The 27237-nt window shown below is 40.5% G+C and overlaps 2 protein-coding genes across 10 annotated transcripts in view; one reads left to right on the top strand and one right to left on the bottom strand.

Moving 5' to 3' along the window:
• FBXL2 (F-box and leucine rich repeat protein 2) overlaps positions 1-18267 on the top strand; it is a 39949-nt gene extending 21682 nt beyond the window's left edge. For 2 of the 3 annotated variants that reach the window (XM_035130334.2, XM_060280616.1), the window contains one exon: positions 162-3657. In XM_035130334.2, the coding sequence (XP_034986225.1) occupies positions 162-269 (108 nt within the window). In that variant the 3' untranslated portion in view covers positions 270-3657. Of the gene's footprint in view, positions 1-161; positions 3658-15658 lie in introns of those variants that run through there. The other variant, XM_035130333.2, reaches the window with a different exon arrangement.
• Positions 3117-27231, bottom strand: UBP1 (upstream binding protein 1). Of its 7 annotated transcripts, none has more exons than XR_009558367.1 (16): positions 26716-27231; positions 25461-25612; positions 23872-23948; positions 20895-21000; positions 20408-20514; positions 19833-19985; positions 19612-19722; positions 19008-19115; positions 15273-15379; positions 14154-14208; positions 13208-13301; positions 10735-10825; positions 9931-10043; positions 7996-8138; positions 6179-7336; positions 3117-5628 (listed from the first exon to the last, which is right to left on the bottom strand). XR_009558367.1 is itself a non-coding variant. In XM_035130329.2 (16 exons), exons 1-16 carry the CDS (start codon positions 26826-26828, stop codon positions 5591-5593), a joined length of 1620 nt encoding a protein of 539 aa, XP_034986220.2. In that variant the 5' UTR covers positions 26829-27231; the 3' UTR covers positions 3117-5590. The 7 variants fall into 7 exon arrangements, 4 of the variants coding, with proteins under 4 accessions (XP_034986220.2, XP_034986221.2, XP_034986219.2 ...); XR_004693503.2 differs by having other exon boundaries at positions 6179-7268; XM_035130329.2 differs by having other exon boundaries at positions 6179-6230.
• Positions 27232-27237: the final 6 nt, after the last annotated feature.

The following is a 27237-nucleotide window of genomic DNA, read 5'->3' as shown; positions in this document are numbered from 1 at the left end:
ATTTAATGAAGTTACTAAAGTGGATATAATTTATTAAGGCAATGCAGAACTGAGCGTTGGGGTCCTGTTGGGAGGGGAGGGTTCAACAGGGTTTACTATATTGGGATGCAAGTTGTGCGGTAACTTGTTCAACTTCATTGAGTATTAATTTTTGCCTACAGGCTCATCTACCAGATGTGAAAGTTCATGCTTACTTTGCTCCAGTAACTCCGCCTCCTTCTGTAGGAGGCACTCGCCAACAACTCTGCCGATGCTGCGTTATTCTTTAGCAGGTAAAGAGTGGCACTGAAGATGTTGGATGAATGACTGGGAGCAACCATGGTTAAGCTATAAAACAATGTGTTGTTGTTTTTCCCAACCATCCAATTCTGCATTGGTCATAATTCCAATGCTAACTTGCACCTCCGTGGCTTAAGTATTAAGATCATCGGGGAAAACCTTTAGCACATGTAACCAAAAATGTATTTAACTGTTGGCACAGTTGCTCTACAAATCCTGAACAGGCCATAGTTCTATAACTTGCCTTCAAACAAAGGCAAATGTATCCTGTTGAACAAAACACTTCTCTGGAATGGTATGCAGGAAGCACCCAGAAGATAGTGGCTTATCACACTCCCCAGTGCCCCAGAGCAGGCAGTGTCATGTGATACACAGAGTTGAACTTCAGCCTTCATATAACATCAAGCATGGAACAGGTATAGCCACAGCTGCAAAGGAACTTCTTTGTTCAATGGAATGTAATTATAAACAAGTGTGTATAGCTGATGCCCCGTAAATTGTCCTGGATCTCTGCTCCAGTGTACTGTACAAAGTTTGTTGGGTTTTTTTGGGGGGGGGATCCTGAAGGGAAAATAATGCATTGAAAGGAACCAAGTAAATTGAGTAAAAAATCCAAGAAAGGAATCAAAGCAATATAAAATCCAAAACAATGAAAAAAGGCAAGGTTGAGAAGAAAAATGAAATAGACCAAACACATGTAAAAGTTGCCAAATTTTATTCAGCGCCGGGGGGAAAAACCTGTCTGCCTAGCTGGGAAGACTTATCCCCCAGCAAGGATCTTCATGTGATCCTGCCTATCCAGTCAGAGGAGAGGAACCACCCAAGCGTAAGGACTGTGCTCCAGGAGCTGCAAAGGAACCATCAGGCTTTACCTTTCCCATGCTTGATCCCATATGACATCAGGTGCCCCATGAAGGGTGAAAGCAGCTCAAGAGACTGTCTGCAAGTCTCTTTATGGGCACTTTTCCAAGATGTGTTGAAAGACTCTCCTCTTTTGGGTCTAGGGCAGGCATCCCCAAACTGCGGCCCTCCAGATGTTTTGGCCTACAACTCCCATGATCCCTAGTTAACAGGACCAGTGGTCGGGGAAGACGGGAACTGTAGTCCAAAACATCTGGAGGGCCGAAGTTTGGGGATGCCTGGTCTAGGGTCTGAGGCTCCTCTTCCTTCTCTACAGAGGAATCCTTAGGACTCCCCTGGGAAGGAAGAAGAGTGATCTCTCTGATGATTTTGTGCCTTTTCTTTTTAGGGTATTATCCCTAGATCTGGAATCATAAGCGGACCTTGACATCCCAGTCATAGTCTTAGAGCAGGGGTAGGCAATATAAGGCCCGTGGGCCGGATGCAGCCCAATTGCCTTCTCAATCTGGCCCGCGGACGGTCTGGGAATCAGTATGTTTTTACATGAGTAGAATGTCTTCATTTAAAATGCATCTCTGGGTTATTTGTGGGGCATAGGAATTTGTTCTCTCCCCCCCCCCAAATATAGTCTGGCCCACCACATGGTCTGAGGGACGGTGGACTGGCCCACAGCTGAAAAAGGTTGCTGACCCCTGGTCCTAGAGAATCACCAGATTTTCCAGGTCCAAATTCTTCCAGTGAGGTTCGCTTTTTGGCATTGTTCAGAAAGCTGGTCAGTGCTGATTGATCAACACCCTTGCAAGGTAGGGCGGCTGCAGGAGTAGCAGAAAATTTTTATTCCTTTCCAGAAAAGACCTTGGACAGGTTCAAATTTCCCATTGATGATGGCCCAAAAGTAGTGCTATTGTTGGAGGCAGTGGTCCTCTGGGATGGGGATACCTCTTTGAAGGATTAGGCAAGCAATGTTCAGAGCCAGTGTTAAAGACCGGCCAGCGGACTTCCTCCACAGCTTCTATTTTGTCTTGTGCATCCTTCCTTTGGGTGAAGGATCTGTCGGCAGGAGACTGACAATAGGCTACACAGAACTCAGATTTGTCTGGTGACCTCTAGCCTTTGTAGCAGATACTAGGCTTGTTGGTTTGCCATTTAGACCTCTGAAGCTAACACAATGGACAGTTGTACAATCTGGTATGTCTTTAAAGGGTCAGTGACTGGGGAGGAGGCCCTAAGGGATGTGTTAATCAAAATTTAAGAAACTGGATGTTCTTCAGAGGGGGATCTCTTTCCTTCCTGGCCATTTATTGAGAGTCTTGCCTGGACTAGAATAAGACATGTTTTCTGTCTTTATGCTGTTCATTTCAGGTGGGGGGGATTGCCTTGATTTATTTAACAAAATTTATATACGACTAGATTGAAATATTAAAATTATCAATTAAAAGTTTAAAATCCTAGAATGTTCACTTGTAATGTTCCTCCCTGATCAGACAACTTAAGCAAGTCCTAGTGTTTTCTTGATGCCTCCTGTATGCCATTATTTGGAATGAAATGTTGGTTACTTACCATGAATGTTCTTTCCAGGGATGTGCAGAAGGTATCCATGCCCACCATATTTAAGGGACAGCAGTATGGTATTTACCGTCTGTCAGCCTCAGCCTCTGTCTTGTGTCATGCTGATTTGGAGGGTATGATCAGTTTTCCTTTTAGGTGGTAATAATCTACTGTTTTATGGATGCCTCCTGCACCTTTCCCCGACACTCCAATTTGCTATATTGGAGAAATGCTAGAGGCTGTTTCCCAAGGGCAATTGTAAGCCAGTTGCTAAATCAAGTACTCCAAAGTTGTGAAAGGACTCTTGTAGGGCTCAAAATAGGAAAGGCATATTGTCTAGTACTAGTTACGTGGGCTTTGCTGAAAAGGAATAAGCATTTAAGGTGGAGCAGAGCTTTTGTCTCATGGGAATCTTTCATTACAACCCATTGGGGGGGGGTTGGCATTGGCGAAAGTGCGCCTTGGGTTACAACCTTTTTTGGTTTACAACTGGACCGGATTATGGTTGTAAACCAAGGCACCACTGTATTAACATAGCTAGTGTATGCCCTGAACTCTTATGTTCACAGTACACTGAAAATTAAAGGAATCAGTTCATTTCAGCTAAGGGGGTAATCAAATTGAGGAAAAAATGTATGATTGGAAATGCACTGCAAAAACTAGGTACTGATGTCTTAAGACTACTTTAGCTAGGTTATGCCTTACATTGATTGCCAACAATGGAAAATGTATTTCTTTTTCTGTTAAGAGAGGGATATTCTGCAGACTATCTGTCTATGGTAATTTAAACTGTTACGGGGGGAAATCTAATAGCTTGCCAAACAAAATTGTTTTGATATGTATTCAACTCTTAAGAGGTAAAGTTTATGAAATTCCAGTTATTAAAAAGGTACTTGCTCCAAGTGAAAAAATTTGGTACACTATTAAATAAAGGCAACCCTATTTAGGCTGGTTTCAGTCGCCGCCCCCCCCCCCCCCAAAAAAAGACAGAGTAGCTGAAAATGGGTGGAAAGCTTCTGTCCAAACAAAACGATCTCAGCACCACCTGTACTTCAGTATTGCTTTGCAAGTGAGGAAATATACAATAATTATTGGAAAATGTTTTTTACTGAAATTGAAATGTATACATCTTATTTAAAAACAAAAAGCAATTTGCTGGTGCCATAATTAAATCCAAGTGAACCAAACTACTGTACAGCTTTTATAATTTAGTGACATTTTTCAGATTCTCCACAGATTAGAAAAATGAGATGATGCATCAAGTTCATTGAAGACACCCAAGTACAACCAAAATAATTTATAGGCAAGAAAAACTTAAGTATGCTCACAAACTCTACTCTACTCTCCTTCCCCATCAGTGCAGAATAGGTCGTGGGGGGTGGGGAGTAAGCCCTCATCCTACTCTAGGAGTGAAACAACATTCTTAACATAAAGACTTATTAACCTAGGCATAATTATAAATGGGAGTGAAATTAAGAACAGTATTGACATGCTGCTCTTCCCACCTTCAAATATTCACTACATCAGTTAAGATTTTAGCTACAGTGGTACCTCAACTTACGAAGGTGATCCGTTCCACGGATTTTGTGCTTCTGCGTAGGCGCAGAATGCGTGCACGGCGAAAAGATTTCCGGGTTTGTCGACTTTGGAAGGTGAAACCTTCAGAAGTCTAGTCATTTGGATGTCGAGGTACCACTGTATTTGATTAAGGGGCAAGCTACCTACCATGACGGAATAACCAGCATTCTCTGTCTGAATCTCCCACAAACCTATATAAATGCAGAGCAGACATGTGCACCTGTCCTTGGATAGTTATCTGCTCTTCAGCCAACATTTAAGGACATTTTTGCAGCTCATTCATTAAGTTGTGCAACTGCTAATCAAGTATTTGGTTGTATGGAAGAGGCACTGTAACTATGGTTTTCCACAAGAGTCAGAGAAAAGAAGCAACAAACAGTTCACACATGGGAAGATCCTGGTTTTCAACTAGAGCGGTAACCAAAATCAACATTTGATTTGTAGATTCTTGCTTAATGCTTCAGAATAGTCCCTTGGTGCCAGTGACATTCCCTTTTTCTCCATGAGGAAGTCCCAACTCACTATTATTAATAATAGTGTGGTTCAAAACGTGAAATATTGAAATGCTGCGGTAGTGCTTTAAAGAAAAACTAAAAAAGACATGATGCATAGGCAGATTTTCTGTAACATGCCTATTACAAAGCAAAATATTGTACCTCACAGGATTTCTTCTTATCCTCTCAAATAGGTACTGATGATGAGGTGGTCTGCTGCATGCTTAATTTTCATCTGTCTAGGACTTTCAGCAAGTCCACCTTTTGACATTTACACTTCTTACATTCACGCTTATACACAATTTACACAGAGGATGCTGTTTTGACAGCTTCACTCTCAAGACCCAAAACCTGATTGCTATCATTTTTACTACTTATTTCCACACAAATTACTATGTGCTCTGCTAACATCAAAAAATAAAATCAGCATAAAGGTACAAGCGAGTAATAGACAAACTGGCACAGAAAGGTAAATGCCCAGAATAAGTTTACATTCAAACTGGATACAGTGTAATAGGAAAGCAGTAACGCTTCTACAAACTGCATCTACTGGCCATAGCTTGCCTTAATTTTAAAAAGGGCAAACACCTTTGTTTTTTCCATGCCTGTACGTTAGCTATTTCGGCATTGTTACCTCTTATGAGGACTTTTGGCTATGGCAGTGGGAAGTTCATCTACTAAACAGCTCATTAGAAAGGTCACCTTGTGTTTTCAATATGAAACATTCTATACGGTGAAGTCAGATCCCTGAAGAGACGATGTTATTTGTCATTCTTGAGCATGACTTCATTCTATACTGGAATATCAGTCCATTATATTGTATGGCAACATCACTTCAAAATTATATGGAAGCCTTCGCCATTTTCAGCTGTAGATAACATTCAAAAGGAGCCATTATTTCAATTTATAACAAAAATTTACAATGATAGCACAATGATAGCACATGAATATAAAAAGCTATTAAAAGTATTTTCTAGGGCTCACTGAACTGCCAAACTATGGGTTCCATAAGACCTTGAAATCAGGACTGTTTTTGTTCTACTCTACAAAGATTTCATCAGTTCTTATGCCTAAGTATCTCACAATTCTGGAAATACTCATTCAGCAAAAATTAAATACTTTGAAAATATTTTTCAAGTGTAGCTTTAGTAGTTTTAATTCCTTTTTCTTTTAGCAAAAGATATCTAAATGGCAGAGTGAGTGAAAGTAGTCCTGAGTTCAGGATAAGAAGGTTGCAACTTTAAAACATTCAATTTCAGAACACAAACAATGGAAGATTACTAACTGAATGTAAAACATTTAAATGCAAGTCTGCTTTAACTAATGTACTGGAAAAAACTTCTGGTAAGCCAGTACATCACATAGGCAGTTTTTAAAAATAAGCTAACACTGGGTTTTGTCCATTATTATTAACATACCTTTTATTGTGGTAACTAAGAAGCAGCTTTCATCTTCAAAGTTTTGAACCATCTAGGAAGAAAGACAAGTAAATGCAGCTACATGCTGGCAACATGCATAGCAGTGTACCCAAGTTTCATGCATCACCCAAAATTGCCGCAAGGAGAGCCAAGCTGTTTTACAAGCAGCAACCTGAGCCTCAATACTCTAAAGTGCCATTATTATGTTTGCATGGTATTTTTTTTAAAAAATAAAACTACTGTGCTCAATGACGAGTGACAGTGATGTGGCCATGTGTGGGTGTCTTGGTCTTTATATCTCTATGAACCTAAGAATATAATTGTGCAGACCCTGCTTGAATATTTGTGGTGTCTCTCAATCCCCTGCTTTACATACTTAAATTTCTGCAGTTGTTTAAAGCATCCACATCTACTTTTTCATTCATCTTCAACTTCCATCCCTCAACTGTGCTATGTGAGAAATAATGGATGCAGACCCCTCAAATATCCCATATGCTCACACAATGTATTTCATTCTTCTGTCTTCAACATGACGTTCCAGGTTCAGTGTAGTAATTTAAAAGAGATATTTCATTAACAAGCGAACACTCCAATGTACAATAGCCATCAACTGAACAGAACCTTTAACCGAACAAGCTAACTGGCAGGCTTCGTCTTGAGATTCTATCTTAAAGCTACAGTACTATACATCAACATGTGCTTTGGGCATAAATGGGGCTGCAGAACAAGAGAGAGAATGAAGCATGGAAATGGGGATGGTCTGTGTGCAAGTTGGAGTTGAAAAAAGAGGGGGTGCAAAACAGGAGTGATTAGGTGGCATAGCAACGGGGGTGAAGATAAAAGCAGGGGCATTAATGGGCCTGCAGAATAGGAGGGGATGGTGGTTGCATAAATTGGGTGCAAGTTGAAAAGGGTGCTTTGTAGCTGCAAGGTGTCGGAAGGACAAAGATGCAAAAGGTTACCATGTATTACCATCTATATTAAATGGCAGGGGGTTTCAGAAAAAGTAGTGGTGGTGGAGGCACAGACATGGGGGCTGAAGGTGAAAACTGGCACAAAGCAAAGCCGCAGAAAACAAGTTACAAAGTGGCTTCAGAAATGCAGTTGGGAAGGGAATCATAGGGGGTTAATGGGGGAATGGAGGAGAAATTGATGAGTCTATGAAAAAACAATACTTTTATCTAGATTTCTAACCCACTGCTCATTAAAAATAATCCCAAATTATGATTTACTGGTATTCTCGCATTTCTCCCATTTAAAATACATTGTCAGCATGGTTTGGGATAGTCTAATTAGAAATGCTTCCCTCAACATGTCAACTGAGAGGGGGGGGGGGAATCTAACAGACCAAAATGAGATTTCATAGAATAATAAAATGGTCAGACCCATAGTTAAAAGTCCTGGTTAATTAATCTTTAAATTTTATTTTTAATATTCTGCTTTGCTACTATAGGGGTAGCAAGCTTAAAGACATCACCAATCAGTCCATATTTTATTGATAAGGGTTTTTGCATTTGTTGGCTCAGCAGCACCACTATGAAATTTTCCCCAAACTTTTTGGGGGCAACCTCGTGTTTGACATATGAAATAATTTATACAAGCACAGAAACAAAGCATCATGAACTCAAGAGATTATTGAAAAAATAAAGCTTGTGGGAGGTTCAAGAGTGACCCCCCAAAACAAGTTTGAATGGTTTCCATTCTGACAGCAGCGACCTGGGGTATGGGTGGCTACTATGAACAACATGTCCATGGCTGTCCTAACCCTTCACCCGAGGGCCCAAGTATATAGATATATTGAAAACAATGCCATTTACCTGGTCACTGACGAGAATATGGATGCCAGTAGGACCCTGTCTGTAAACCTGGTTGATCTGATGCAAAGGAATATTGAACACCAACGCAAGTTTGCGCGTGACTTCAGAGGCAGCCATTTCTTCCAGGTAGATTGCATGATAAACTAAAATAAAAATATATTTTAAAGTACTCTTACAGTGTTCCTTCAGCACAGACTTCCCATCACTATTTTGTGACGAATTTTTCACAAAGCGAATTGACTCGCAGAACGAATTAAATTCATCTTGCGAGGCACCACTGTAATTATATTCATTTATAACCCACCTTTTTCCCTGACAGGACTCAAGATAAAAAGAAGAATAATTAAAAACATGGGGAAAACAATAATAAAAAAGTAAACATTGATAGAAATAAAATTGTATACAGATATAAAATCTGTTTAAAACATACAAATAAGTATAATAAAAACAACAGCACCAGCCCTTTCATTGAAAGTTCACAGTCAATGCCCAAAAGCCTGTTGGAACAAGGATGACAAATCCAAAGTCTGGGAGCAGCCACTGAGAAGGTCCTTTCCCACATCCCCACCCAATGTGCCTGTGAGAGTAGCGGGACCAACAGAAGAGCCTCCACTGAAGAGCTCAAAACTCGGATAGGCTTTTATGAGGGAATACGGTCTTTCAGACAGCTTGGACCTATGCCATGTAGGGCTTTACAGGCCATAAACAGCACTTTGAATTGTGCCCGCAAAGAGACCAGAAGCCAGTGAAGCTGTTCTAGGAAGGACGTCCATATGGTCAGCAATCTGGCTGCAGCTCTTTGAGCCAGTCGAAGCTTCTGAGGACTTTCCAAAAGAAGCCCCACAAAGACGGTGTTACAGTAATCCAAACCGGATGTAACTAAGGTGTGTGTAAAGGTAAAGGGACCCCTGACCATTAGGTCCAGTCGTGACAGACTCTGGGGTTGTGGTGCTCACCTTGCTTTATTGGCTGAGAGCATGACAAAGCTGCTTCTGGCGAACCAGAGCAGCACACGGAAACGCCGTTTACCTTCCCGCCGGAGCGGTACCTATTTATCTACGTGCACTTTGACGTGCTTTAGAACTGCTAGGTTGGCAAGCGTGTGTAACTATGGCCAAATCATTCATATCATTCAAGGGGGTTGGCACACTTGTGTTAACTGTAAACACACTTCCCAGCCACCACGGAAATCTGAGCATCCATGTTCGGTTTCTCAATTTGATTCAGCACAACCTCGATACCAATCCTTTAAACAGGACCCAGAATCCTAACCCATCAATGGCTCCCATAACTTCCTGGAACTGAGCCAAGACAAAGTGTGTTCTGTCTATACGGTGCTCTGAATGAGTTCCACGTAGCCAGAGGGGCAGCATACAATGTCTATGTAAGAGACACATCATTCTGCATCATCCTGCAAAGAGGTATTTCCAGTGCCACTTCGTATGCATAGCAGTTGCTATGGTTTCTAGTTTCTGCAAGCAGTTAAGATCCTGTTCACCCAGACAAATAAGATTTAAATAGATGCAGTGCTTAAACCATCACACTCTGTTCATCCTTTCATGTAGCACTTTCCATTTGTCCCTGTTAAGCTCCATTTTACTTAACATTCAAATCAAGATGATGCTAAAAATTTAGCTTTTCCTCTAGTATTTTCAATTTCCCCAGTTTTGTTATCTGCAAATTTGAGCGCTTTGCGTAGCTCATTTATGAAAATGTTAAATAGCATCACATCTGGGAGCCGTTTTACTCCCCTCTTCAGTGCTTGCCAGTTGTTTATCCTCACCAGAGTAGATATTTAACTTTTATTTGTTCCAAATAAATACTCAAAAAACCTTCAGTCCTAAAGATGGCTGTAAGTGATGAATAAATCCTCCAATGTATAGTAATATATTCCCATACAGTTGATACTAAAATAAGGTCCTGACTGGCACGTACCATATATTGCACCATTCCTGCTCTCTCCACTTCCTGAGTCTTGCTGCCTTTCAAGTTGTAGACTTCTTGATTGCTCTTGGCATACATAGATTGTTAGACGTGGCCTAACAGACCTGGAATGTAAGGGGGAGGAAAAATAAATACTCCTGTACAAAATAAAATGGATGTATGTCATTAAGTTTTGTTACTTTAACACTACTTGTTTCTTTACAAACTACTTCACATTTGAGGCAAACTATCAAAGATTGTTTAGTCTGATGACTCATCCCAGAACCACTGAGATTGTCTAATGGTGGTGAATTAATCTTCAAACTTAAATTAAAGCAATTAGGACACTGGTGTATGGTGCAATTTTGTAATATAACTACTTGAGTAACAGAAGTAACAGCAAGTTAACATCATCTATTATGGCAGCTTAATTCAGTTAGAAATCTGCAATTGTTAATATTTAGTAGCCATGACCTCAAGAACTTTAGGTTGGTTATAGCTCACCTAAATGAGAAGATTTGTCTCTTGGCAACAAACCCATCCGTCTTCAAGAAATCAGTACTGCCCAACTGCATTGCTACCAGTCTTACAGTCTACCTTTGAGCTCATCAGTGCCTGCATCATATCTGTGGCCTGCCCTGAAGGTGTACAACAAAACATTCTTCTTTTGAGCACAGTACTTCCAACTCCTGCATGAGCTCACACAGGCATATGCCAATTGAAAATCTAAATTAATATCTCCCAAATCCCTCTAGTCTAAAACAGACTTCTGTACAAAACTGATGCAAGCAGAGTTGGCACAGGGATAATATTTACCTTGATTTAAGTGCATTGTAAAGCCGAATTCCATCAGCTGGACCACAGATTTGTACCAGATCTTCTCTTGTAAGCTTCAGTAAATCAGCACCTGCAGAAATAAAGCAGAATAGCATCTATATAATATATAAACAGAATGCAATATCCACAGTTTAGTATGCCACTGTTGCTTAAAGTGCATCGCAACACATGCTTTTGGGCTTCTCTATCCAAAACATTTGGAAGGTTGAGATATGCTCAACCTTCCAATTCTGGCAGGACAAGTTTCATGACTTCAGGGATTTGGCTGAACAGTGGATTTTACGGGCAGCACTTCATTCACTGTGCATTCATATTCTGATTTATTAAATTTCCTTACCACCCTTCAAAGATCACAGGGTGGTTAGGGTACCAAGAACACACACTCTAGATCCTGCCCCCACAAAAAAACTGGACAGAGCGCCTGCAGAGAGATGGATTCACTATAGACCCCCTCCCTCCTCAACTCTCAAGTTCACCCTGATGCTGCACAGAGTACTCGGGTGGGCACAGCTGGGTGAGACCAACTCCATCCTGTTCACCCATCCAAGCCTCAGCAATGCATATTCAAATCTACCAAGGACCCCCCCCCCACGCCAGCCCCTAACAGAGCATTTTCAATTAGTTTTCTGCCAACAAATCTCAAGACTCCTTACAGCATTTGAAAGCTCCCCAAAACTTTCAATTAACATTTAAAATGGTTAAGGGAGGGGAAGAATTAAACATTCTAGTTTTCCCTTTGGACTATGTTTTCTCTTCTCCAACTTCTCTGCTTTGGTCTGAACTGTGACATCTGTTTCTCAGGTTACGGTTCTATGTTGTTTACCTCTTGTCTTGCTGCTGCCACTTGGGATAGCAGCTGTTTTAGGGCAGAGACTGAAGCTGCTATGTTTTCTCTCATTTCTCCAGATTCAAAGGAAGCTGTGTTAAGGTTCTAATTATGCCTCTACACAATAATGACCGGGGTAGTAACAACAAGAGAAGGCTGTAGCAACAACAGCCTGCACTATTTTCACTATCCACAGCATCTCACATTTAACCTCAATGAGTGTGCATTCCAAAGACATGCTGGATCAGTGACTAAGCATGAAAGGAGGCAGAAAGTTCACTTCCAGCATATTATTTGGCGGGGAGGAATTCTGACAGACACTCACAACTCAACTAGCAGCCTAAGGAAACATGCATTGACAAATCCACAGAGAAGGCAGACAATCATATAATTTTTGGTACAAAAGAATCCAAATTGTACCGTGTTTCTCATATTTTAAGGCATCCCTACAAAATAAGGCATGGCAGGATTTTCCTGAGGTGGAAAAATATAAGGCATACCTCGAAAATAAGCCGTACCAGGTGGTGGGAGCAGGTCTGTGGCAAAGAAGGGTTGCTGCTGCCGCGTTAACCCCTGGGACCTGGCTGCAGCCTCAGCGCGCGCAGCCCTAAAACCCGGCTGTAGCCTCAGCGCGCGCAGCCCCAAAACCCGGCTGCAGCCTTTGCGCACCGCGCGCGGACACCCGGGACCCGGCTGCAGCCTCAGCGCGCAGCCCCAGGACCCGGCTGCAGCCTTTGCGCGCGGACACCCAGGACCCGGCTGCAGCCTTTGCTTGCCACGCGCGAAGACCCAGTGGGAGCAGGTCTGTGGTCTGTGCAGATACCGGTACTTATAATCAAGTGTTGGAGCACCTTCCCCACAAAGGAAGCCTTGGGGGATTTTTAGAAGATGATAACTAAGGGAAGACATGGTGGAAGTGCTAAAAATTATTCACTGTGTAGAGCACAGCTGGACAACATGTGACCCCTCCATATGCTGCTAGACTACAACTCCCATCATTCTTTGCTATCAAGTCATGCTTGGTTCGGAGTTTGGTTCCATTTTCCACCCTGACATACTTTAGTGTGATGTGATGTTTCTCCTACTCTAATATGAGAAGTCTCACCCAATTAAATAGATCAACAACAAATACAGGAAAGAGGAAAGTACATTGAACATAGTTACTTTCCAAAACTTCCCAGTGGCACAGAAGTTTTAAAAGGGGATTAAACAATTTTATGAAGGGCACTTATTGTCTTCTTGGTTAAACCTCCATGCTTCAGAGGAAATATTCATTTACTGCTGGGGGGAAATAGGAGAAAGATGCTAATTGCACAACTTGTTTCTGGACTTCCCAGTAACTTTTGGAAATGGGATGAACCCTTGGCCTGATCCAGCAAGGCAGTTCTTAAGATTATAGTGAAGAAGGGATGCTGCAAGTGTGTCAATAAAAACCATAAAAAATGCTGGAAAGAACTGACGAGGGAAAAAAGAAATCAGGTTTAATTTCCGATAACTACCGGTAGCAAAGTTGTCTGTTAAATCTATATTGCTCACTTGACTTATGTATCAGGAATACATGAAGTCCCATGGGAAGAAGAGCTACTTTGAAAAACAAGCAAACCTAAAAGTTGATCTTGTAAGTACCTGAGAAATTTGAAAACAGCCTTGTGTAAGTGGAAAATCTATGTTTAAGCAACCATTGTTGGGCTTCTTGGATTGTGGCTGATGGATGAAGTTGCTGGGGAAAGACAAAAAATTACTTAAATCTACATTTTATATGGTAATATGCACTCTTAGGCTTTTAAAATACAGTATTGTCTTTCTAAAAGTATTTCTGTACCACTATATCATAATATATGGGTGCTGTAAAACAATAAAACACAATTTAAAGCAGTATGAACACTCATTGTAGCTAATAAAACAAAATCCAGGAACACTTGCAATTTCTTTGCCACCACTCTCTCCAAAAACCTTCCCCTGAGAGGATGACTGGCAATTGGCTTTTAATTATTACACACCATGCGTCCAGGGTTGGATTTTTTTAAGGATCAGCCACACCATTGCCTCTTTAAGGGCAGATGGCAGAACCCATTCTATTCTATTCTACTCTGGCCAGGAAGAGCAGTGATCTAAGACTGTGCATGGCCAGATGCATCACTATAAGGACTCCCATAACACTGGACCAGACAAAGAGTTGGACAACTGGGCTGGATTTGCTGTGACAGGGCATCTAAATCACTCCAAATTGGAGCAACCTTGTCCTTCAGTTGCCTTGCAAACCACTTGCAGCTAGGCACTGTGTGCTCCAGGGGTCTGCCCCACAAATCTGGAGTAACAAGTCCCCAGACAACATGGAACTCTGGAGCTGACTCCTTGTGGATGTGATGCATGCAGTCAACTGTAACGTCACTGCCTTCAAGGCTATGTGATAGACACAATGTATCAGCTTTCTACATCAGCTTTGGAGTGAGATTTCCACCACTCTGTCCAGCCCATTTCATCAACCCCACAGCTCCTCGGAATACCAAGGAGCAATGCATTCTATCTACAGTATGAAGGATTCCTGGTAGCATGAGAAACTGGCACTCACCTCTCCCGATACTTGAGGAATTCCATCTCCTTGGTGATTTGGAGATGATGAATTGCTAGACAGGGAAGGATGCGGAAAGGAAGATGCCATGATTATTTTACTTTTATTTTTTGAAGCTATAAGGCTGTGATACAGAGGCACTCCATCAAGTATTTTCCTGCCAGCAAACTTCCCACTGCAAACTGAGGCTGGGATGGAACTTCATAAATTTAACAAAGCAGCTTGGGAGTTCAGTGCCAGAATTCCAACTAGGAACCATCTCCAGGGCATGTGCTGTTTTAAAGTGCATTTATCTGCCAGCACCTCCTGCACTGAACTGCTAGAAGAGAATGACCAGCAATTTTATAACAGGTACATTTGTGATGTCTTATTGGCAGAATTTTACACTAACCTCTAGACCAGGCATCCCCAAACTGCGGCCCTCCAGAAGTTTTGGCCTACAACTCCCATGATCCCTAGTTAACAGGACCAGTGGTCAGGGAAGATGGGAATTGTAGTCCAAAACATCTGGAGGGCAGAAGTTTGGGGATGCCTGCTCTAGACAATACAGCATAGCAGTGCCACACACTTGCAATATGATTCAGCATCCAGACTGAAGACTACAAAATATTGTCGTAATATAGACCTGGGCTGTTTCTCCTTAGGACATTTTAAAGTAAAGGAGATTTTACTGCCTGTGACAAAGTACAAGTTCCCCTCAGCCCAAATAGTCTACAATGGAGACTGAATGATATGGTCTGTTTACATACCACTTTTTAGTCCAAAGGCCTCCAAAGTGGCAAACAATATTTATATTAAAACAAAAGAAATATACACTAAAAGTACAATACATGAAACACCTTAATCAAAACAATATAAAATAGCAGCAGACTTTTCAATGGCCGGAATGAAAAAAGGAAGACGTCCCGCTAAGAGCAGAAGACAACACAATATCCTCTGTTGCAGTACTAAGAATATCCTGTTGTACTACTAATCTAGGAATGTTGTCTCTTCCATGTTTCTGTAAAGCTTTGGGCTTTGTATTATAAACGCAAGGAAATCACATACAAGTTCCACAGCATCATTTTCTTCAGTCTTAATCTTGATTTAAAGATACGTCATGCTAGAAGAGAAGCATACCTGTCTGGGACACTGTAAGTAGTACTATGTGGAGTAGAGGCAAACGTCGGAGTTGGGGTAGGGCTACTGTTCACAAATGCAGTAGATGTATCAGGCCACGGTGAACACTAGAGAAAAGAGAAACATTAAAACAGCAGTTTTATAATTAAAGCTGGACTTCACTTTGCAAGAGCATAACTCTTGCTTTTTCAAAAGCTCTGTACCAGTCCTCACTTATTTTATCATATAATTATATATTTACTATGCATGCATACAACTCAAGCTAAGTCACTAAAAGTTTATATGTGCCTTGTGATAATAAATTTAGTAATGACTTTCCCCCGCTACAAACAGAATCTGTTCAAACCTGCATTTCTAAACTATTCCATAAACTGTTTTGTTTTCAGTGAGTGACTAAAACAGGATCTGAACCCCATAGAGAATCTATGGGGCATTGCCAAAAGAAAGATGAGAGACATGAGACTGAGCAAAGCAGAAGAGCTGAAGGCCGCTATTGAAGCATCCTGGTGTTCCATAACACCTTAGCAGTGCCACAGGCTGATAGCATCCTTGCCACGCCGCATTGAGGCAGTAATTGCTGCAAAAGGGGCCCAAACCAAGTACTGAGTACAGTACATATGCATGCTTCTATGGTCCAATGTTGTTCTATTTGCAATCCTTGTTTTACTGATTTAATTTAATATTCTCATTTTCTGAGATTGTGATTTGGACACGCCATAATCATCACAATTACAACAAATAAAGGCTTGACGTCTCTCGCTTTGCTTGTCATGGGTCTATCTCCTATATTGGTTTCACCTTTTAAGTTAAATTACTGAAATAAATGAACTTTTCGACGATATTCTAATTTTTTGAGTTTCACCTGTATTTTATATTACATTATGAATGCTTTCAATATACCAACTGAATGATATTCCTTCTGAGATTGTAATCCATGCAGCCTATGATTAAATGGGACATTTTTGATCAATAAATTTCTCAAGATTATGACAGTTAAGCAGAAATTAACACTGGATTAAAGCAAATGCATTCTAGCTGAATAATTACTGCATTTTAAGGGTACTGAATTTTAAGGGTGTTATCCTACAGTCCCTGGAATGGTTATACCAGAGACTTAAGATTTTGCAGAGCGCTCTCTCTCTGTGGGTGGAGGTCTGCCCTCCCACTGCTTCTGCCTGTTGCTTTGTCCACCACAACCAATCCTTCCCACGACCCAGTAGAATTGTATACCAAGAATTATAAACAGAAAGCTTCCTCAGTCAGTTACAAATGAAAGGATGATAAAAGCTCTGACTGTCTATCTATCCCTTTACTTCATATACTGCCCCCCTTACCTTTTTAGGCTGTGCATTTATGGTAAACTAGCAGTACCCAGCCACACGTTGCTGTGGCTCATCCCTGTGACTCCCCACCCCCACCCCCCAGAGCCTGTACCTCCACTCTGCAAATCTGAGCTGAGCTGCTTTGGAGAGGGAAGCTTTTCTAGCTTGCAGTACCAGTGGTGTCTCTGCTAGAGGGCGATGTTTTGCAACCTCTACTGTTCCTGTTTTTCTGGTTTTTCCATATTTCCCCCCCAAAAGCATGTTTTTATCTGTGACACTCCCGTATTGGATTGCAACGTTGTATCAAAATTTCAACTCATACTCGGTCAAGCAGTTTCGGAGCAAGTTGAGCACACACAACCTGGCATTTTACATTTTTATTTATATAGATTTAAGATATAAGTATCAGTAGCCTTTAAGCCTTCTGAAGTTACACTTAAAGTACGCATTTGATTCTAAGCAAAAGTTTAAGATGTTGCCCACTATTTACTACATGGACCTCTACTCAAGAACTTAGCAGTGATTTATTTGTAAATGTTCTCTCTATTTTGTATTACTTTCCCTCAGATATGGATTCTTCTGTTTCGAACCAAAGGAGCCAACTGTTAGTATACATGATTGCAGCACAAGTTTGAACAGCTCTTTCAGAATAGTCTTCTGCTATTGTCATGACTGGACAGAACAGATTTCCAATTCTCATTATATCTTGACCAAAAAGACACTGCTGAAACCCTTATTGAAAGCATTAATGCAAAAGCTATGAGAAAAAAGAGGACACGGTAGAATCATGTGAAACCTTGACCAGCCTAGTGGGGGTTGGGGGAGAAAACTTATCGGGAAAATTCAGTCTAGAGCAGCAAGACCCAGGTTCAGATCACCACCAGCCATGAAGCTCACTAGATGATCTTGGGCTAGCTGCTATTTCTCATTCTAACCTACTTCACACAGTAGAAGGAGCAGGAATGGCACAAAAAACATTTAGTGGCTTTTTAAAAGGAAGGTTTTGGGTTTTTTTGTTACCACAAGATAGCACTCAGTGATGATTGCCATCCTATAAGCCAACAAGAGCTTTCTAGCACTGACTACCTTAGGGATAGAAAGTGGCATGCTACATCAGTGATAGGGAACTTCTTCAGCCCGGTTGGCTGAATCCCCACCTCCCTGAAGGCCACCTGTCATTTGCTTGTTGTCAGCGCTGATCAGCAAGGCCTGACAGCAAAGGAACAACTGAGAGCACCTGTATGCTCCCAACCATTCAGTTGCTGCCGCAACTTTACCTGCTCCACACTCAATATCACATATCCCCCATGTTTCAGAAGTCCAACTGGCCAGGCACTTATGTTTCTGGTACCACACTCTGGAATACTCTTCCGGTAGAGATTTGGCACGGCTTACTTTCAAATGTCTTATTAATTATTATTATTTTTATGCCAGACAGGTCTATTCAGTTGTTTAGTTTTTATTGTTTCAAAATGAGTCAGCATTTTGTATTGATTTTATGCACCTTATATTTTATTGTATTGTATACTTTGTTGGGTTGATATTTTATACAAGTGAGTGGTATATAATTATTTTTTTGCAGTAGATAATCAAGATAGCTATATAGGGCATGTACATATGATTTGGAGAAAACAGACAGTGGGTCAAATTAGGGCCCCTGCTGGAATTCAAAATGCCAGTTCATAGGTGAGAATTACCATTCAAATGTATTGTCAGTTTAGCCAAGGACATTTTAACAGCTGGATATGCTTGAACTGGCTCTTTCACTGGCAGCTGCTTTCATGTTAACAAATGGAGGCGGCCTTATTTTGTTCTGTGTACAAAGGGAAGAATAAAGGCCTACATAGCATTATTCAACTGTCAGTTTGTACTTTTAAGAAGTTTATCATATAAATATTTGCATATTGAGCAAATACATAATTAGGCCAATCTCATTTAGGAATTTAACAATAGTATTAACAAATGGAAAGCCATTAATAAGAAAAGTATTATTACTGCAAATAGTTAGACAACACAGAGCCATTGAAAAAAAATAGTTTGTGGAAACTTACATGTGAAAATAAAGAAAAAGACATCTCAACTGAATGATATTGCTACTTCTCATTCCATTAATTACAGGAGAGGAAACAGTTGTTAAGAACACAGCTATTCAATAAAGCCATTTCAGGTGTAAACTGAAGCTCTTGCTTTTATTAAGAGTCACAGGCCTGCTGACATTTTTATGTGTTAGATTTAGGAAGTATTTCTCACTAAGATACAAGCATGAAGTAATTTGTGGGTAAACAAAAGTGTGCGAAATTAAGCCAAGGCAGACAATATCCTTGTTTTTTAATCTTGGATGATGGAAATTGGTCCTATATCTAACACTGCACAAGATAACTTGCACAATGAAAAGTAAGCAGAAGTCCCTTACACTGCCTCGCTTTGCCAGAGAATCACCGTAGTCTGCTGGCAAAGTCCGCTTGCTGGACTTTTTCTGCTCATGTTCAACTGCATCTTCAATTATAGGCTCAAGCCTCATCTGGACAAACACCAAAGATGTGGATCAATTTCTTTTCATTATACAGTGAGGAAAATTTAAAAGCCTTTTAAAACTTCTGCAATCATTAGAAAGCTATAGGAAACTCACTGGTGTTTAAATAAAAAGAAATGCAAGAACCCAGTGAGGCTCTGCCCATGAGTTCAATAACTTCTAAAATACAGCTCTGGGCTCAAACCAGACAAGAACAAAACAAATCCTGAGACAGTTTTCTTTCAGCACTGAAGGGCTTTTAGACATGTACATGAGGTTTGAGCAAAACTAAATGTTTTAAGAAAATATATATTTCTACTTGATCCTAAGTCTTATGGGTCTTTGTTTCTTTTTCAAAGACATCTGTCAAACGAAAAGCCTACTTTTAGATATATTTCGCTTATGACCCACCCCTTGACACTCTATCTCATTACTTAGATTAAAATATGTTATGTGTACTATGTGCCATTTATCTCTGCAAATGAAAGTATTTCAGTATTGTTACCTCTGTGAGAATTGTAGTGTCATATGAAGGTTGATATTTTTCTTTTTCATGAGCAGTTCGTTTCTCCATTTTTTCTCTGTCTGTTTTCTGTTTTCTATCTGCCCCTTTTGGCTAAAAAATAAATTACACACAGAAATCAAGCTTTAAAAAATAACTTCAAAATAAATACTACAAGTCTCTGTACGCCAATTTCCTCCCTGCTGTTCATTAACATCTCTTACCTTAAAAACTTTGATTTGGCAGCTGGCCGAATGCAAATGATCAGTGTATTCTCCATTTTCTGTCTGTTTAAAAGTGTCAACCTGAATCCTAAAAGGAACTCCTTTTTCACCTCCATGTTTACGAGGTGTAAATTCAGTGCTGATACAATGTACCTAGGGGTTTAAAAAAAAGCCACAATATGGTGTTCATTTGTCACTACAGTATTACAATTTTCTTTTTTATGGGAGGGGGAATAAACAAGTGGTAATCTTCATTTGAGACAAAATTATTTTTAAGATTTTGACAATTATTTAACTTCTTACATACAGTACACAAGAGTGATGTTACAATTAAGAAGAGCGAGGACTGTGTTTCAGCTCTTTCCAATCATTAAAGATCACAAACATTTATTTCCCACCATTAAAGACTACTATCATTTCTTACAGTTGGACAGAAGCAACCAACATGAGTCTGACCAAACTGCGGGAAGCGGTGGAAGACAGGAGTGCCTGGTGTGCTCTGTGGATGGGGTCACGAAGAGTCGGACACGACTAAACAACAACAAATCATTTCTTAAGAAAACAAATATTCAAACCTGAATAAAGGCAGATGTTCGTTTTCCAGGATCCCACAGAAATTCAACTGCATTAAGCTGGCTTGGATTTGTCTTTATATCGCTTACTCCAACTGACATAGGAATATCTTTATAAAACAAACACAGTTTTTTTTTGGGGGGGGAAACAATGCAGTGAAGTTTTCATTTGCACATTTTCATCTTAAATAATGTTCTCTTAGGATAGATTGATGGTAGCAATAATGAACATGCAGAAATTTTATTTAAAGTTTCAAGTCTTTTTTTAAAAATACCATCTTTGTGCTTAGATCTCACCATCTATTAATTGTTACTAACGGTATCTCAAAATGAATGAATTTCCAATGCCCTTTGTGGTAATCTATGTAATAATGCATTATTTAAACTATGTACAGTTCAAATTCTACTATACAGTATGTCAGAAGAGTTAACACTTCTCTCGTTAATCCATCTCTTCATATGAAGGCACTATGTTAATTAACACACCTACCTAAATCAAGTAATCTGTCTCCAGGGCGATTCCACTTCCAACCTTCAAGTTGCTGATGCTCAGTATACTGCAGTCTTCTGTCATGGAACACAACTCTTATAATACTCTAAAAGAAAAGATGACGGATATCTAGTTCGCAGTGTAAACATGTGCCAATGCTATGCCCACCCAAATTCTCCTACTGCAATGAAATTAGACAAACAAGAGCCATGCTTCCTTTTGGAGGAATGCCGAAGTATACAAAAGTATGAGCTTCTCACAGATGGCCTGCAGAGTGACAATACAGTGGTATCTCTAGTTAAGAATTTAATTCGTTCTGGAGGTCCATTCTTAACCTGAAACTGTTCTTAACCTGAGGTACCCTGGGTTAGTGGAGTATGTAATCTGAAGCGTTTGTAACCAAAGGTACCACTGTACCTTAGTTTTAAACTCACTTTGAATATTCTGATGATTCTCTACCTTGTTATGTGCGCTCGCTCTTCTATCAGAGTGATAAAAGTTCTTGGATTATTTGCAACTCAAAGAGCACCAGAGAAAGGGGTGTCACAGAATCATAGAGTTGGAAGAGACCATGATGATCATCTAGTCTAACTCCTTGCAATGCAGGAATCTTTCACCCAACGTGGAGCTCAAACCCATGACCTTTCAATTAAGCGTCTCATGCTCTACCAACTGAGCTATCTTTATTTCAAAGAAAAACTAAACAGGCTGATGGGACTGGACAAACCTAAGTTAGCAATATAAAACTGGAGGGGGGCACACACAAAAAAGAAGAAGGGGCAGATACTGACGTGAGAGCAAGTAGGTCTGTACAGGTTTTAGAAAACAGAACCTGTTAAAAGTTTTAATTACTAGAAGCTGTAACCTAGATACAATGAAAATTTAATCCAGATTAGCCTATGTGGTATCCTCCAAATATGACTGGACTACTCCATTTAGAATTTTGGAAATATCACACCAGTAAAGTAGCACTAGTATTCAAAATAAGGAAAATAACCTATCAGTTACAGGCTCAATAAATCCATCAGCAAGTTCCTCAGTACTTGTGCTTTAAGATATGATAATCATCAAGGAAATTTCTTCCAGAGTAAGAATTTGCACCCAAAAATATACACCTCATTCTCTGCTTCACAATATTATTATTCCTTTCAGAAAACAAGAGAGGTAAACAACCAGGCTGGAAATATACTTGTATAACTCAACTAAAATGGGCTCATGTACCCTATGACATTCACTCTAAATTATTTTGTCGACTGCAGCCCTAACACTGATTTGGAAGTCTCAGGTAACACCAGCAGATTGGAGGACTGGGTATCATGAGAGCCAGGAGTTTCCTCACCCACTTGCCAGGCTGCATAGGGTATGTTTTTCTTAAGGTGATAAACATTCACAGCTGCTGTGACTAAATGAAGCCCTAGGTGTTTAGAAATTCACAATTCAGTCTCTATATTAGTTTTCTTCTGTCCAACAGGGATTTTCAGTGAATACAGTTCACAAGTATAGACTGAAGACTATTTGGGTACTGAATAGTGATGGGGTGTCCTCACCCCATGTCAAGACTACCGGTAGCTCAGAATAAGCAGAAAGGGGAAACACATCAAATTTTCTGAGCCAATAAAGTGTTGTAAAAGCTCCAAAAGCTCAGATCTGATCTCAAATACAGAAAGCTATGATAGAATCACTAGTACTGAGCCACTTTTTAGGCAGGTATAATAACATTTTTAAAAATCCAAACCCCCATGTATTAAATTCTGCGGAGTATTCTGAATAGTGAGAGTTCACACAAGGTAATTTTTTCCTTCCCACAACTGAAAAGTTAAACTAAAAGGTAATTAAATAATGGTTACATATTCTTAAAGATTCCTCACATTCAACAGTTCCTGCCTTTATACTACGTTAGAGTGAACTATATATACAGTCATACCTCAGATTACGCGTCCACTGTGGGTTGCATCTTTTCAGGTTACGGACGCGCCGAACCCGGAAGTCCCGGAACGGGTTACTTCCATGTTCGGCATGTCCGTGACCTGTGCGCATGCGCAGAAGCGCTAAATTGTGCTTTACACATGCACAGAAGCGCCACATTGCGTCACGTGCGTGCACAGATGCGGTGCTTCATGTTGAGAACGGGCCACCGGAACGGATCCCATTCTCAACGTGAGGTACCACTGTACTTGAATTGGGGTAGGAGGATTTAGAGCTGAAGTACGCAGTTCAGACCTCAGCACTGGATGGTCTAAGCTCCAGACCTCCCTACTATACACAAATTGTGTAAAACTGGGATAATATTACATTACTAATGTATGGAGTTATTGAAATAATGTATGTAAAATGCTTTAGAGTATTTAGGATAAGCACAGAAAGTACTAAATATGGTTAAATCTACTACCGTATCTGAAAACATCAAATTCCATAACAACTCCACTCAAAAGTAAGCTGCTTTTGACATTAATTTCCCTACTCAGGTCTTAAAAGTTACCAGGAAGAAATGCTAGAAATGCAAAATGACATCCTACACCAGGGGTCAGCAAACTTTTTCAGCAGGGGGCCGGTCCACTGTCCCTCAGACCTGGGGGGGGGGGCAGACGGACTATATTTTGGAAAAAAAGTATTAACGAATTCCTATGCCCCACAAATAACCCAGAGATGCATTTTAAATAAAAGGACACATTCTACTCATGTAAAAACATGCTGATTCCCGGTCCATCCATGGGCCGGATTGAGAAGGCAATTGGGCCGCATCCGGCCCCCGGGCCTTAGTTTGGGAACCCCTGTCCTACACCACTGACATGAATTATTTGGAATATCTCAGGAGTCCAGCCATGTACAAGATTTGGGGATGTCCAGACCTTTACTGAAACTTCTGTCATTAGAAACTCCTTAAGAGCCAAAACAGGGAAATGTTGTCATTGGAAGTAGCTCCAATAGCTACAAAGAATCACAACAGACAAGAATCAAGACTGAGCCAAGAACATACCTTCACCATTTTCCCATTGATCTCTGGCATATCTCCCATTTTTCTATTATCTAACAGCCGGATTTCGTAGGACTGACCTTTCAAAGGGAAAAAATAATAATTTTACTTATGAAGTGTCCTTGGCCAAATGCCACTTTACGGCAATACTTTCAAAGACACTGAAGTACAATACATTATATCGAAACAATTTTAAACTGTTCTGTTAAAAAGAGGAAAGTGGAATGTGAAAGGGAAAATACACAATGGTAAAGCTCCTCTAGAATGAGGAAAAGAAAATAATTTAGGCCCTTTTGCAAAAGTGAGGAAGAAGGGAAAGTAAATTAGAAGACAGCTACTATATGCTAAAGATTCTGCTGATGACAAATGGCACCTTTTATCTACTGATTTAAGGTGGCACCACATGGTATCTCTAAAAGATGTTCTTCAAACGTATCTGGAATGTCTGTGCCTGTATCAAACAGAGCCTTGAAAACCACAGTGCCATCTTAAATACAGCCTGCACTCATAGACAGCCAATGCACAAATCAGGATGGACATAACTATAACCAACCACTGATTTAAAACACACTACAAGAGATGGAGAAGCAATAATAGAAATGACTATTAGGAAATCAAGCCTTGTAGTCACCAGGCTGAAAACATCCTAGGACAAGTAAAAAAAATGTTGAAATTATTCTCGTGTTTCCCATTCATATAACACAAATAGTCATCTATGAATAGTTATGTGACAATTTGACACTTTCCTCAACCTAGTATTAAATTTAGGACAATGAACACTGATTGTAATTTATTAAAATACTGCATCAAAGAATGAAAAGAACAAGGTTTTTTCAATATTAAAAAAATGAACATATGGAATAAATTGTATGCCAATACAGAAATTTAAAAGCACCCATAAATGCAGCTTAAAGAGCAATGTACCACAATCCCCGCCCCATGAGCAATGCATTTTCTTAAATGTGCCAATGTATTTGGGATCATAGGTAATCTCATAGGAACACTTTTTCCTTAACTTAATGCACTTCATAAAGCACTACATTGCCAATATGACTAAATTACACCAAGCATTCCAAGAAATGTTTAGAATATATTAAGAGGCAATCTTTCATTATAGATTTTTTTCTGCTCACAGAAAGCAATGCATAAATAAAGGTCTAAGAGCTCTCAAAAACTTATTTCATACCCCACATGCTATCTTCGTAGTCTAAACTTCATTTTATTTAGTAATACTATTAACCTTGACTGCAACTGTCACTTCTCAACAGAACTTCAAGTCTGGCTTTTTCCTAAGGAGAAACAAAGAACACTATCATATGACACCATTCAATCTGATGTTGGGATTAGCCAGCATCTAGAAAAAAACACATATTTCCTGATAATGGAAATGTTTGCATTCTAGTTTCATAACTATAAAATCTAATGCCTTTCCTTGTTGTCTCTCTATACAAACCAGGACACCAAAACAAGCACAGATATTTACAATGAGCAAGTATTTTGAACAACCATTATTATTTCAGACATTTAAAATTTATTAAAAATGTAGCCATATACAAGAGCAGCAGAAGTCTGCTCAGAGGAACAATGCTAACCTTGGTTTAAGTAAGTAAGCGTTTCATCATGCAGTTTGACAGCTGGAGATGTTGCAGCACACATAACATACTGAAATGGTGGATGTTTTGTGTCACTGTCAGGTGGAAGGCTGGAGTCTTCTTGCTTGAAAATGGGCAGTGCCAGAACATCACTGAAATGAGAACAGGCCACAGTGTTAGATCTCAGAAGCCTTACTTCTGTTTTTTAGCAACAAGGAAATTACTCACTGGGAAGGCCAGTGGCATACCAGCTGGAAGCGGCAGTCCTGTTTCCAGGAAAATAGTATCCTTGAATACAATTGTCCTTCTGAATGTATGCTGAAATCCCAGCAATTACTATTCATTTATTTGAAAGTATTTTTACCCCACCTTTAAAGTTGCTTCATTTAAGGCAGCTCATGTAACCAAAATAATTATGAAATAACAAAACAATTTAAAGTTACACAGTATCTAGAGTATCGAATAGACTATAAAACACATCAGCAAAAACAAAAGAGCCAGCAAGAATAAGTTTTAAAACCATATAAAGTGGAATATAAACCATGTAATAAAAGGATCTCCAAAGCCCATCTAAAAATGGAAGAGGCAGCATGCTGAAATTCCTGGGAGATACATAAAATGCAGCCTTTTCCTTGATACAAGAGTGAGCCATGCCATGTTTGTTATACAGCATCCACAATGGCAACCTAACTCTAGAATGAAGAAAAATATGTGAACAGTTGTAACACCTTGTTATGTAACCACTTATAGCAGAAGTTAACACCTTATCCTTTAGGCATAACAGATATTTCAGGTGCTATTTCATGTTTGCTTCTCAACAAACAAAAAGTTACACATTTGGGACTTTGTTTTAATTCATGTAGTGAATCTTGCCCATTCTTCATAAACACTGCTGTAGTTACATCAAGTTGATACTAAAGAACATTATGAACCTGTGATTTCATAACTGTATACATTTAAAGTAGATGAATAAATGAGCAAATTAAGTTAATTTGGAATATGCGGAAGATACCAAAATAAATTTAAGGAACCGCAGAAAGTGGGGAAGGAAGTCGAGTTTTGAAATGTTAAAATGTTTGTAAAATTAGTGAAATGTATAAACCTGAAAAGCATAAATAAAACTTTGAGAGAGACATGGAGGAGGTGCCGCGCAGCTCCTCCACCGAAGGGAGGCCGCCCACTTGCTCACCCCGTCGCGGCCCAGCTCCTCTCCCTCCCCGCTTTTTCTACCCCGCTTGCCGAGGGGCCGACCCACCTCATGCTATAAGCGCCGGCGCCCAGCTCTTGCCCGATGCCGGAGAGGCTGGCGTCGAAGTCGTGCGCGAGGCCGGACTCGATCACTTCGTCCATCTTCAGCACCCACGCCATCTTCCACCGGCGGCCTCGGGAGGGAGGCGGGCAGGCCGGCCGGCCGGCCTGGGCACCAGCAGCGGGGCAGGAAAGGAGGCCTCCTTTTCCTCTCCTCCTCCTCCACCCTTTTGCGGCGAGGCCTCAGGCCGGGCGAAGGAGGAGAGGCCTGAACGGGAAAGGCGCCGAGGGAGCGCCTCAGCCCCGGGGGAGCCCCTCCGAGGAAGCGCGCTCCCAGGAAGCGAGACGCGGCGGAAGCCCACATCCTGCGCTTTTCTCTCTCTCTCTCCCTCAGGCCGGGCGGCTGCCTCACCCGCCGCCGCCTCAGCAGCCGCCCCTCAGACCAACCGCATCAGCGCCGCCCTCGGCTACGACCCGCGACCCGCCACCTCGCCAGCCCCAACGGCTTCTCCGGCAGCCGTAGCTGTTC

Source organism: Zootoca vivipara, chromosome 12 (assembly GCF_963506605.1).
Source record: "Zootoca vivipara chromosome 12, rZooViv1.1, whole genome shotgun sequence".
NCBI lineage: Eukaryota > Metazoa > Chordata > Lepidosauria > Squamata > Lacertidae > Zootoca > Zootoca vivipara.
The sequence above is the reverse complement of the archived record's forward strand: the minus strand, read 5'-3'. Positions and strand labels throughout refer to the sequence as shown.

Bases quoted from the DNA above. Each gene is read 5' to 3' on its own strand.
- UBP1 (XM_035130328.2), bottom strand. From the start codon at position 26,828: ATGGCGTGGGTGCTGAAGATGGACGAAGTGATCGAGTCCGGCCTCGCG. The intron at 25,613-26,715 runs GTGGGTCGGCCC...TTCTCATTTCAG, and splicing joins GCCGGCGCTTATAGCATGAG to TGATGTTCTGGCACTGCCCA. The intron at 15,380-19,007 runs GTAAGGGACTTC...TCTTTTCTCTAG, and splicing joins CTCTGGCAAAGCGAGGCAGT to TGTTCACCGTGGCCTGATAC.